This window comes from Boleophthalmus pectinirostris, unplaced genomic scaffold, assembly GCF_026225935.1.
Source record: "Boleophthalmus pectinirostris isolate CB_2022bp ecotype Guang Dong unplaced genomic scaffold, ASM2622593v1 HiC_scaffold_21, whole genome shotgun sequence".
NCBI classification, from domain to species: Eukaryota; Metazoa; Chordata; class Actinopteri; order Gobiiformes; family Gobiidae; genus Boleophthalmus; species Boleophthalmus pectinirostris.
This window is the reverse complement of record NW_026571175.1, coordinates 3955191-3969000: the sequence shown is the minus strand read 5'-3', so window position 1 is coordinate 3969000 and position 13810 is coordinate 3955191. Positions and strand designations below refer to the sequence as shown.

The 13810-nt window shown below is 41.2% G+C and overlaps 1 protein-coding gene across 1 annotated transcript; it reads left to right on the top strand.

Moving 5' to 3' along the window:
* The first annotated feature begins 592 nt into the window (after positions 1-592).
* LOC110159243 (zinc-binding protein A33-like) lies at positions 593-6502 on the top strand. Its single transcript, XM_055157164.1, has 3 exons — positions 593-673; positions 751-850; positions 4920-6502. Exon 3 carries the CDS (start codon positions 5326-5328, stop codon positions 6295-6297), a length of 972 nt encoding a protein of 323 aa, XP_055013139.1. The 5' UTR covers positions 593-673; positions 751-850; positions 4920-5325; the 3' UTR covers positions 6298-6502.
* Positions 6503-13810: the final 7308 nt, after the last annotated feature.

Genomic DNA, 13810 nt, shown 5'->3' with positions numbered 1-13810 from the left:
CTGAATTATTATGCGGAATTTTCTGTATTTATATGAGGTCACAGAACTCCACCCAGGTACATGCAAAGTGATCAGTACGTCACAGATAGCACACATTTTTCAAGTACAGGCAACACTTTCTTAGAAACCACAATCTTCACCATTCTAAACCCCTACGCCTCTGCCCCAGCCAGATGTGAAGCAACGGCCACCTCGCTTCGTCGAAGGAACAGGAAGCTTCGCAACCGCCTTGCATACAGGCCCCTCGCACACCGCAGAACAATAAGTTTCATACTTCAGTGTCAAATAAAGGTCAACTGTAAAAAGAACAGAAGGTCCTTGTTTTTCCTGCACACAAACATAACGGTTACAGAAATTATTGCAAAACAACCTAAACTTTAAAAATTAAATTGAAAGAATTAAGCAAATCAATATGAGGGAAACAAATCAGATTAAATCAAAGCAAAATAAGTAACTCAGGGTAATATGGGTCACAAAAACACTTCTAATATCTAAACCAAAACACTCTTAATCTCTAATACTCTAACAGTTATTCAATTAGCAAAATAAAGCATCATGAACGTCTTCATCTGAATTCAGGAGCCCTTTTAGTGGGGCTTACACCAAAACCTTCATCCTTTTACCCCACCCGAGTGAGCTCTCCTGTGGCCGAGGGGGGGTTCACGACACTGATGTAACAAGACTTTTTGTTACATAGACGAACACGATGTTTTGATTTACAGGTCAAGTCTTTTATTTTCTGTCTTTCAGAGGAACCCTCAACTGGCAGCCAGACTTAAAGGAAGAGTGAGAGGAAACATCCAGAGAAGCGACGTCGCTCCTCCTCAACTACATAACTATGCTCAAGAAGGTACAACTATGGTTCAACTGTGTGTTAAATTGTACATTTATGTAACACTTTTCTACTCATTAAGGCTCTTAAAGTCATTTATGTATCAGTGCCAAACATTCACACACTCACACTGAAGTGCCAGGCAAGGTGCTACCTCCAAGTTTGACGTTTAGTATCTTGCTCAAGGACAGTGCAGCAAAGGTTCAGGAGGAGCCAGAATCGAACAAGCAACATTCTGATCACTGGGCAAATCCTTTCCCTCCTGAGCCGCTGCTGCTCACATATTTTCTGTTCTGCTTCACAAAGTTTCTGAACAATCGGTCTTCATGCATTTGTAAAGTTCCTCTACATATAAACCCTAAACCCTACACAGCTTTTTAGAGTCAGGCCTGTTTGAAAAAAGCAGATGCCCCAAAAGCAGACGGACAGAAGAGGAGGTGAAGCTGGTTGAAAACAAGCTCTTGGATCACATCACATCTGGCCTTTTACCAGGAAAAAGACAATGTGAAGACTGCATCAGGTCAGCTCCAGAAGTTTTTAAACATAGAACCTGGAGATCTCTTAAGTGTTACATCTATAATCGAATAATAGCACAGCGGAGGGAGTGTGAGAAAAGATCATGCAGACTTCAGGTCAGTTCTATTCTCCAAAATGGAGCATAGAACTGACCTGAAATGTACCAAACACTGTTCACACTTATTCTCTCCAGTCCATCTTTTTATCTCAGAGCATTTGAGCATGAACGAGCAAATATGTTAATACTGATAATGTTTGGTTCTTGTCAGTTCTTTCAGCGAGCTCCTGTAACATGTCAAACACACAGACACTTTGCACTTGTTCACTTTATCTTCTTATACTTTCCTCAGAGCTTGTGTTTAGACCGAGTTTACAAAATCACCTGTATTGCTCTGAGCTTTATGTTTATACTTTGGTTTTCAGATTAATACACAGTGTACTGGAGACACTGTGATACTTTTGATTTTCTTTAGTCACAAAAAGTGAAAAGTTACTTAAGAAGTTCCAAACCAATCCTTGTGTTTATTTGATAAATGCCTTAATGGAGAATGTGGAGAATTCTCGTACTTGTTCAAACATATACAAGTATTATTTTATGTTTGTTAGCTGTACTTTATGAAAAACATTTGACATGTTTTCATGTTGGGAGCCTGGAATGTGATCAGCCAATTATGTCCTGTTCATGTTTGCAATAAAAAAGATTGCAAAGACTTGAACCAGCAGATGCTTTTGTCATTTGGCTATTCAGAGATTAATCAGAAGAGTTATTTCACAAACCAAGTCGTCCAGACGACTTTGACCAGACTGTGTTTTGGTGTTTATGGTCCCTTTGACATTTTATATTTGATCTGAGTTATTCATGTGAATGTTTTCAGGTGTTTTGCTGCTCATAAGTCGCCCAAATAAGTCAAACATCAAAAAAGACGTCTGAATTATGAGTTTTACATCCTTGGTCCCCACCGGTCGCCTCTAAAACACACGATGACGTCATGTTTTGAATATGCAAATGAATGACATCACAGGTCCCCATGAGGGTCCTGTACCTGACAGGTCCCCGGCGGTCAGTGAAATGTCAGGTCAGTCTTCCGAGGGTCAGAGTCAAGTTTTCAAGTGATGGCTGTGATGAGGACTGTACACGGAGCGTGGATCTGTTTGGCCCTTTTCTGTAAACCACTCAGAAAGACGTGTTCCCACCAGGCAGCACTCTGTCATGTGTCCCCACCATGTAGTATAAACCAGTATGTGTGTGTGTGTGTGTGTGTGTGTGTGTGTGTGTGTGTGTGTTGTGTGTGTGTGTGTGTGTGTGTGTGTGTGTGTGTGTGTGTGTCTGTGTGTGTGTGTGTCATGTGTGTGTGTGTGTGTGTGAGTGTGTGTGTGTGTGTGTGTGTATTACATCTTCATGTTTATCTGGCCCTAGTGACAACATGGATTACTTGATATTGTCATATTCCTGGTTTACTCCTGGTTTAGACCTGGTTTAGACCTGGTTTTAGTCCTGGTTTACTCCTGGTTTAGACCTGGTTTAGACCTGGTTTAGACCTGGTTTTAGTCCTGGTTTTAGTCCTGGTTTTAGTCCTGATTTTAGTCCTGGTTTTAGTCCTGGTTTAGCCCAAAATGTGAAAACATGAAAATACCGCCGTGTAATCCATTTATTTCAACAAAGTAACTGTAATCCAAATACCACTCATGGAAACTGTAACTGTAACTGAATACAGTTACTCATAATTTGTACTCTGATTACGTAATGCCGGTACATGTAATCTGTTACTCCCCAACACTGGATGTGGCAGTCAAGTGATTTAATGTTTTGGCAGCCATACTGGAGGTCAGGGCTGGGATTGATCCGGATGGTGTTATTCAGTTTATTACAGTATAATCATGGCGACTTTAAACAGCACAAGGACATAAAAGTGTTTGAAATCGCCAGCTCATTAGATCAGCGTCATTAGAAAGGTATAAAGCTAAAGTCGTCCTCCAGGATTGTGGAATAGATCCTGATCTAATTCCGACGGAGCAGTTTGTTAGTCTAATCAGCGCTCGCTCTGTGCCCCTCCAACCTCCAGTATCTGTTTTTTCATGTTAGATATTCTTTCATAGGAAACAAGCGTCATCAGACATACAAACCTGGTCCTCATGAGGCATCGGTGAGTCAGTTCATCACCACAGAAGCAGTTCATGAGGAGTCCAGCCCATATGACATGATCATTATATCCACAATACAATGTGTGTATCTGTACAGGCCCATGAACATTAGTGTGATATTGGTCACACAGTCAGTGTTGAGGAGTAACAGATTACATGTACTGTACTGGAGTTACGTAATCAGAGTCCAAATTATGAGTAACTGTATTCGGTTACAGTTACTTTTTCAATGAGAGGTATTTGGATTACAGTTACTTTGTTAAAATAAATGGATTACAAGGCGGTATTTTCCTGTTTTCACATTTTGGGCTATTCACTTTTTTTTTTCTTTTTTTCTTTTTTCCACTCATTCTTGGAAACTAAACCAGGTCTAAACCAGGTCTAAACCCAGGTCCAAACCAGGTCTAAAACCAGGTCTAAAGCCAGGTCTAAACTAGGTCTAAACCAGGACTAAACCAGGACTAAACCAGGAGTAAAGCAGGACTAAACCAGGGCTAAACCAGGTCTGAACCAGGACTAAATCAGGACTAAACCAGGACTAAAACAGGTCTGAACCAGGTCTCAAACAGGATTTAACAGGACTAAATCATGCCGTGTGGACTGTGTCTCCTCCTCTTCTATTAATAATATTTTTAATATGTTTAAGTAAAGTCTGGGCTTTTTATTTTCTTTCATCAGATAAAACATCTTATGTTACGATATACTAGCCTTTGCTTCTCTACAGCAAATCAAGTAATCCAAAATATTCAGATTACATTACTCACTTTAAGTAATTTAATGGATTATGTTACAAACTACATTTTGGGGTGTGTAATCTGTAATCTGTAGGGGAATACATTTTAAAAGTCACCTTCCCAACACTATCCACAGTGTGCCATCAAATGTAACTAATTTGCATTCATTTGATTACTCATGTTTTATTGCTCAAAACCTGACTGAAAAATACAACCTATTCTTACTGTGAGCATGCTCGCCTCAGCACAGATCTGATCTAATCTTCACCTTGTGGCATCACCTATTTGTCTAGTTTGTAACTTTGTAAATAATTTGATGTTTTTTTCAATAAATAGTTTGTAACTGTGCAACAAATATTTTAGTTTTAGACTTGAGTGGTCTTTTCTTTGTCGACTAGCTGCATGTTGGTTTTGTCTTGTATTACAGATTTTGTAGGCGTGTTTCTGTGTCATGAACTGTGCATTCATAACCTGTCTATAAATGCGCTACAGTGAATTAGTTCCTACACAGGTGAGCGGAAATACAGGTCTGACTGCACTTTCATTTTCGACGTTTCATGACATTGGACCGAACGAGAATCTGTTCAAAAAGGCCTATAGGTTAATGAAACAAGCCTACTTGATTTGATTTTGTTTTTAGTTGAATCATGGCTGAAGTTTCGTTAGACTCCTCTCACTGCTTTTTGTGTTGTGAGGAGTTACAGGATGCAGTGACGTTGGGCTGTGAGCACCGCTTCTGTTCCAGCTGTCTGCGGGAGCTGTGGGACCCGAGCAGGACCGGGGACTGTCCCAACTGCAGACGGAGGTGGTCTAAAGAGCTGTCTCCAGAATTTGCTTTGAAGAAGAAGAGAGAATTTACTCAGAGAGAAACGGAGAGTTCAGAGGAGCAGCTGGGACGGGCGCAGCCAGAAAAGGAGCAGACAGCAGAAGAGGAGACTGCAGAGGAGCAGACGAGAGAGGAAGAAGTACGGAAAAAACGCCCTGAGGAGGACATTTCATCTGCGTCAGACAAACCCAGAGAATCCTCACAGACACGCGCCTCTGCAGAGACTTGTACAAGAGAAATATCACGCTGAGAATTTAAGGAAACAGTATGAAGACATGTTACAACACAATGAGAAGCGAGCTGTGAGCTGTGAAGAACTTATTTCGAAACGGTTCGACTGGCTTCACCGAATCGTGGCTCAGGAGGAGAAGCTGTGTGTGAGCACACTTCGAAAGGAGCTGGAGGAAAAGACTCTGAGTATTCAATTACAGCAAAAGGACATAGATGCTAAACTGTCCTCTCTGTCTCACCGTATTAAGTGTGCAGAGCAGCAGCTGCAGAGTCAGAGCTCTGCTCCTCTCACAGAGATCAGGGCCCCTCTGGTCCCCCCAACACGTGACCCTCCAGCACCAGAGCCTGCAGGCCTCCTGATCGACGAGGCCAGAGCGCTGGGGAACCTGGACTACAGAGTGTGGCAGAACATGGGGGCAGATATCACGTACAGCCCTGTGGTTTTGGACCCAAACACTGCCCACAGATATCTGCATCTATCTGAGGATCTGACCAGTGTCAGAAGAGAGGACATTAAGCAGAAGGTTCCTCTGAATCCAGAAAGGTTCTTGTCTTACACCAGTGTCCTGGGCTCAGAGGGCTTCAGCTCTGGGACACACCGCTGGGACGTGGAGGTGGGAGATCACCCTGAGTGGGTCATAGGTTTGGTCAAAGAGTCTATGGACAGAAGATCTAAATGTATTGCTTTACCAGAGAATGGATATTGGTGTTTAAAGCAGCTTAAAAACAAATACATGGATATTACTGATAACACAGTGACTCTGAGCACACGTCCTGACAGAATCCAAGTGGAGCTGGACTATGAAGCAGGGCGAGTTTCCTTCTTTGACGCCAAAGACATGACTCTAATCTGCTCCCACACAGACACTTTCACTGAGAAACTCTTCCCTTATTTCTCTTTGGGACCAGCAGGGGGCGCTACTTCCACTAAAGACATTAAAATAGGGCCGTGTCAAGTGAATCGGGAAGAGTCTAAGAAAAGGCCCTTAAAAGAAATCTGGCATCTTTTTCCCTGAAAATCTTCATGTCAACCTGAGCCATCAGAAAGCACAGAGACTCCTCAAAGACGAAGGAAACCAAAGGACTTGTTATAGAAGTGTGCAATTAATCATATTTTAATCAAGATAGTGATTCAGTCATTTCAAATGGTCAGTGATCAGTGTGGGTCTTTTCAGTGGAGATGTTTGCATTTTTGTGTTAAATTGCAATAATTCATTATGTTCAGGGAATTTATATAGAAAGACATTTTATGATAAGATAAGACAATATAATAAATAAATAAAAAATAATCAGTCTGTGTGTGTGTTTGTGTGTGTGTGTGTGTGTTGTGTGTGTGTGTGTTATGTGATGTTTTTGTGTCTCAGGGTGATTTAGAGCAGAGTGTGATGTACTGTTTACAGAAAGAATCTTTGTTTTAATGAAAATGTGCCTGAAGGATCTGACCCAGTTCACTCTAGTCCCCACTGAACCAGGATTAAACCAGAACTAAATCGGGACTAAATCAGAACTAAACCAGGACTAAACAAAGTAAACCAGGACTAATCCAGGATGGCCTGAACAACAGCAAAACCATGATAAACTCAGGACTAAATCTATATTTAATCAGGCTAAACCAGGACTAAACTCCACCAGGAATAAACTAGGACTAAAACCAGATTTAACCAAGACTAAGTCAAGACTAAATCAGGACTAAACCAGGACTAAACCAAACTTAACCAGAACTAAACCAGGACCAAACCAGAACTAATCCAGCACTAATCCATGATGGTCTGAAACAAAAACAAAACCAGGATAAAACCAGGACTAAATCAGGATTAAACCAAGACTAACCCAGAAATAACCCAGGACTAAATTACAACTAAATTAAATCAGGATTAAACCAAGAGTAAACCACGACTAAACCAGGACTAAAATAGGACTAAAACAGGACTAAATCCAGACTTAACCAGAACTAAACCAGGACTAATCTAGCATGGTCTGAAACAAAACAAACCCAGGATAAAATCAGGACTAAACCAGGACTAAACCAGGACTAAACCCAGACATAACCAGAACTAAACCAGGACCAAACCAGAACTAATGCAGCACTAATTCAGGATGGTCTGAAACAAAGCAAAACCAGGATGAAACCAGGACTAAATCAGGACTAAATTACAACTAAACTAAATCAGGATTAAAGCAAGACAAATCCAAGACTAAACCAGGACTAAATCCAGACTTAACCAGAACTAAACCAGGACTAATCTAGCATGGCCTGAAACAAAACAAAACCAGGACTAAATCAGGACTAAACCAGGACTAAACCCAGACTTAAGCAGAACTAAACCAGAACTCAACCAGAACTAAACCAGGGCTAAACCAGGACTAACCCAGAATTAAATCAGGACTAATCTAGCATGGTCTAAAACAAAACAAAACCAGAATAAAACCAGGACTAAATCTGGACTAAACCAAGACTGAACCAGGACTACACCAGGACTAAACCAGGATGAAACAAAGACTAATCTAGGACTAATCCAGGACGATTTGAACCACAACAAAACCAGGATAAAACCAGAATAGAACCAGGACTTAACCAGGACTAAACCAGGTCTGTACCAGTTCTAATCCACTTCAGGTCTGACAGTGCCCCCCGAAAGACAAGTGTCCAAAATTGTTGGATCAAGTTGAACTCAGAAGCCCAAATATTTTCTCGCTTTACATTATTTTCCTACACAATATATATGATGTTTTTTCTGAATATATTACCCACTCGTCTGTCTCTCTCTCTCTAGTTTTTTTTTTTTTTTTTTCTCTCTCTCTCTCTGACACATGCCCCAGAGCCTCCTCCTCCAAACAGACCTCCATGTCTCCAGCCTCACCCCCCACTCTGCTCCAACATCACCCCCATCAGAGTGCACGTCCCTGGGGCTGCTTCCTGCCTGTCTCCCCCTCCTCTCTCCAGCACCCAGAAAAAAACCTCCAAGAGTCTAAACCAGGACTAAACCAGAACTAAACCAGGACTAAACCAGGACTCAAACTACTCTTAAGCGCTGAGACTAAAGGACGACATTCAACTTAGACTGTCTATAAACTGACACTAAATCAGGACTCAAACCATGTGAACAAAGACTGATCCAAGACTAAACCAAGACTCAAAACCTGTGACCAAAGACTGATCCAGGACTAAACCAGGACTAAATAAAGATTCAAAACCTGTGAACAAAGAGTGATCTAGGACTAAACCAGGACTAAACCAGGACTCACTACATTTGAACAAAGAGTGATCCAAGACTAAATCAAGACTCAAAACCTGTGACCAAAGACTGATCCAGAACTAAACCAGGACTAAATCAGGACTCACAATGTAAACAAAGACTGATCCAGGACTAAACCAGGACTAAATAAAGAATCAAAACCTGTGAACAAAGACTGAGCCAGGTCTAAATTTGCACTTGATTAGAACCACAGGACGAAAGATGGGATTTAAGATGGACAAGGATAGGAAAACCACCTAAGAAAGACTAAACCAGGTCTGAACCCTGAACTAAACCGGGACTAAACCAGGACTAAACCAAGATCTGACTCACTCTCCTGCATGACCTCCACAGCTCCAGTCTCACCCCCCACTCTGCTCCAACGTCATCCCCACCCGAGTGCACCTCCCTGAGGCTGCTTCCTGCCTCTCTCCCCCTCCTCTCCTCGCCCTCCTCTCTCTCTCTCTCTCTCTCTCTCTCTCTCTCTCTCTCTCTCTCTCTCTCTCCTCTCTCTCTCTCTCTCTCTCCTCTTCTCTTTCCCCATCATCTCTCTCCTCCCTCTCTCCAGCGACACCCAAACTACTGAAAAATACATCAAAAGACAAGCAGAGCCCTGCAGGCCCCGTCACCGACTAAACCAACGACCAACTCACAAGATCCAAAACAACGAGACAGGAGAGGAGAGGAGAGAGAGAGGAGAGAGAGGAGAGGAGAGGAGAGGGAGAGGGAGAGGAGAGGGAGAGGAGAGAATGAAAGAGAGGGGGTAAAAGGAAGAGAGCGAGAGAGAGAGTGAAAGTGAGAGGGAGAGAGGGAGGGAGAATGAAAAAGAGGAGAGAGGGAGGGAGGTAAATTATCTCCTCTGAAAAAGTGAGTGAAAGTGAGGGGGAGAGAGAGAAAGACAGAGAATAAGAGAGAGAGAGAGAGACAGAGACAGAGAGAGAAATAATAAGAGAGAGACAGAGAGAGAGACACAGAGAAAGAGAAAGACAGAGTGAGTAAGAGAGAAAGAGACAGACAGACAGACAGAGAAAAACAGAGAGAATAAGAGAGAGAAAGAATAAGAGAGAGAGAGAGAGAGAGAGAGAAGAGTGAGGAAAGGAAAGAAAGAGAAATAGAAAGACAGAAAGAATAAGAGAGACAGACAGAGAGACAGAAAAACAGACAGAGAAAGAGAAAGACAGAGTGAAAAAGGGAGAGAGAGAGAGACAGACAGACAGACAGAGAAAGAGAAAGACAGAGAGAATGAGAGAGAATGAGAGAGAGGGAGAGAGAAAGAGAGAGAGAATTAGAGAGAGGGAGTAGGGGTAAAAGGAAGAGAGAGAGAGTGAAAATGAGAGGGACTGGATCAGTGGAGAGAGAGGGTAGGGGAAAGAGTAAGAGAGAAGGAGAGAGAGACAGAGAAAGAAAGGGGGAGAGAGAATAAGAGAGAGAGAAGAGAGAAAAACAGAGGAGGTAAAATGGGGAATAGAATGAGTGGAGAGAGACAGTGAAAGAGAAAGACAGAGACAGAGAGAGAGAGAATAAGACAGAAACTGAGAGAGAGAGAGAGAGAGACAGAGAAAGAAAAAGACAGAGAGAATGAGAGAGAGAAAGAATAAGAGAGAGAGAGAGACAGAGAGAGGAAAGGAAAGAAAGAGAAATAGAAAGACAGAAAGAATAAGAGAGACAGACAGAGAGACAGAAAAACAGACAGAGAAAGAGAAAGACAGAGTGAATAAGAGAGACAGCGAAACAGATGGAGAAAGAGAAAGAGAAAGAGGAGAGAGAGAGAGAGAGAGATAGAGAAATGAGAGAGAAGAGAAAGACAGAGAGAGAATAGAGAGAGAGAGAGATAGAGAGAGAGAGACAGACAGAGATAATGAGAGAGAGAGAGAATGAGAGAGAGAGAGAGAGAGAGTTGGGTGTGTGTGTGTAGTAAACTCTCACACACCCAGTTGTCTGGAGGTGGAGTTGAACAGAGTGACTCTGTCAGTCTGTGTTTCGTGCTTAAATAAAGGTTACATAAACACATACATTGTACTACTGTATAACAATAGCAGCACACAAGGTCATGTGACGTCTCTAATCTCTCTGGTCTATTCTGGACTCATGTGCTCATTTCCTGCATTTCCCACGATGCATTTTGGCAGCTGCTCCAGGAGATACGTGTCCTTGCATTCAGAGTGTGTTTGTTCTGTTCACTCGACCAAAGAGGAGAGCGTTTAAGTCCATTCATGTGTTTTTAATCCACACACCTTCACTACAGACGACATCACAGTTTCTGATCTATGTTCTAATGTAGTTTCCTGGACTTGTGTAACACTCTGTCCCACCTTGTGATGTCATGTGGGAATACAGGAAGTGCTCTGTTGTGTTTTTTAATTCCACACACCTTCATTAGAATCATTTGGATCATTTCAGCCCTGGAAATGTCAACCTTTCTCTACTGAACAAAAGGCAAAAGGCAGCAGCTGAAAACCACCTCTTCATAACATCTCAAGGTGGAACAGATCATTCTGAGCTTTGGAGATGTAGACAGACTAATAATAAAGAGTTATTCAAACATGTGTGATTGAAACAAAACACAACTCCAAGTCAGTTTTGCATAATTAGGGTCTTTAATGGGGTGCAACAAAAATTGATCTTGTTCAAATGCAGATTTGTGTTGTAACTGTGTTGTGTTCTTGGTTCTTGCTTCTCTGGTCATGAATAGAAATGATCAGGTTCAACATTTGTGAATTTACATTGTGGAGATTTTATTGCAAAGCTCAGTGTAATTAAAAGAGAAAATTGTTTCCTGAACTTAAGCATAGTTATTTTAAAATTTAGTTCACAATTATTACACATGGACCACTTGAAGTCTTTTCAACGAACAACAATATAGTCATTGCTCTGCTTAGAACAGGAGTCTCCAACCTGTAGCTCAGGAGCTACCAGTGGCTCTCCACCTCCTTTCAAGAAGCTCCCCAAGGGATATCGGAATGATGTCATTGTGCTGAACAACAAAAATATGGTTAATTACATGCCTATTACTATTTTAAATATATAATTTTGAAGCCCAACTTTGTGCACTAATAAATGGACAATGGTTTATGTTTTATAGGCGTCTAACTGCACCCAAAGGCTCCTCCTTTTTCTTATAATCGTCTCCAATTTCTTGCAGCCACTAAAATGAGTAGCTCTCCAACATTTTTGTTTTGTAAAGGAGTTCACCAAAGGAAAAAGGTTGAAGACCCCTGGCTTAGAATATCCCACAGTATGGCATTAGTTATTTATTCATTTTTTCAATTACAGGCAGGGGTGTAGCACCAAATTCCTGCATGTGGGTACAAATCATCTTGGCATCTTGGTGGGCCCACACGACATGTTTTCTGTTGAGAACCCTTACCGTGAGTAGGGTTGCCTCTCCATAGATCTGGCCTGTAACTTTGTCTACATGGAAACAGATCAAATAGACCAGTTTTTGTTTCATGTGGATAGGCCCAGTAATGACAGAGATATGAACCATAAACCAGGTTAACAAATCTGCATCTGACAGTTACACAAATAAAACTCCAATTCTTGAACTCTGACTGTTTCCAGCTCTGGTTAGATTGATACTTTGCAGCTGACATCATCAACCTTCCCTGGAGGTGTGACGCTAACTGTAGGCACTGCACTGTCTGAGGCCTGTTAGACTTGAATCTGAAGTTTATTTTAACACAATCTGACCAGAAAGAAAACCTGATTTAGTTCGGAACTACAGGGAGATGATATTTTTTTCTCTTAATATTAGTTGTGTGCATTGTGTCACCATGGTAACATCTGAATATCCCACCATAGAGATGCATGTAGGATACCCCCAGTGTGATGTTGCTGCAAAGTATCAATTGGGGCTCCAATGTTGTGCTGTCATGTGATCTCAGCCTATTACATGGTTCATAAACACAGTCATATGAGTAAATATATGATCAGAACATTCATGCATATTATTGTACTTTAGTTCATAAGATAAAAAGCGTTCTGTTCTGAAAGTAATAAAGTGGAGTTTGCATGTTCTCCCTGTGTTACTGTGGCACTTTACCCCCCTTCTTTCATTTTAAATGATTACATCAAATGGTTTATGTTTTAAGGGTTCTATATTACACAAAATGACTATTACACAGTTTTCAGACCTATGTTATGAAGTTGTTTCCTCATCACAAACAAGCTGAAAATGTACTCAATTGGACTTTCACTTACTTCACTTCATTACCTTTCACCATCGGTTTTGTTTTATTCACACATTTGAGTATTTTTTTTTATTATTATTATTAGTCTGTCTGCATCTTCAAAGCTCAAAATGCTCTGTTAACATAAGTAAACAATGCCTTTTACCTTTAATTCAGTAGAGATTGACAATTCCGGAGCTGAAATGATCCAAATGATTGTAGTGAAGGTGTGTGGAGTTTAAAAACACAGTGGAGCACTTCCTGTATTACCACATAACATCACAAGGTGGACAGAGTGTTTTTCTATTTGAGAGAAGAACTCCGGGTCTGTTTGTGATGAGGAAACTGCATTAGAACACAGTGTTGTGGAAAAATGATGCATCTCTTGATGATAAATAACAAATCATTTGTGAAGCCCGGTGAGTTTTTGGAATTCACACAAAGGTTTATTCTTCTTGTTCCAGCAAATATGGACAGAGCCTAAGCCTGAGACCACAGACCAACAGCCTCTCCTGAATCTCCTCTCTCCACCCCCCCTCCATCTCCCCTCAGGTCATCTGAGTATTTATCAGAGGTGGGACCAAGTCGTTGTTTTGCAAGTCTCAAGTAAGTCTCAAGTCTTTGACCTCAAGTCTGAGTCAAGTCCCAGGTCAAACAGAGGCAAGTCCAAGTTGTCTGTTTTGAGCTTCAAGTCATTACAAGTCTTTAAACTAAAGTAACAAACAGAGCTTTGATTTTTGCAATTTATATGAACTTTAACCTAAACTGTACTAAAAAAGTCATGGTATATTTATATATGAATATTTATTTAAGAGTTGTAGAAATGCAATTTTCTTTCCTTTTTAAATGACCCGACAAGATTTAATCATAAATAATGAATAATGCATCAGTTTTATATAGCACTTTTTTGGACACTCAAAGACACTTTTCAAACCATTATTCTTTCCCTCCATACCTGGTGGTGGTAAGCTACTTCTGTAGCCACAACTGCCCTGGGACAGACTGACGGACGCGAGGCTGCCAATCTGCACCACCGTCACTCATGCACACATCACTTTCATGTTAGGCAGTGAGGGTGAAGTGCCTTGCCTAAGGACACAACAACAGTTTTTATGATTGGCACC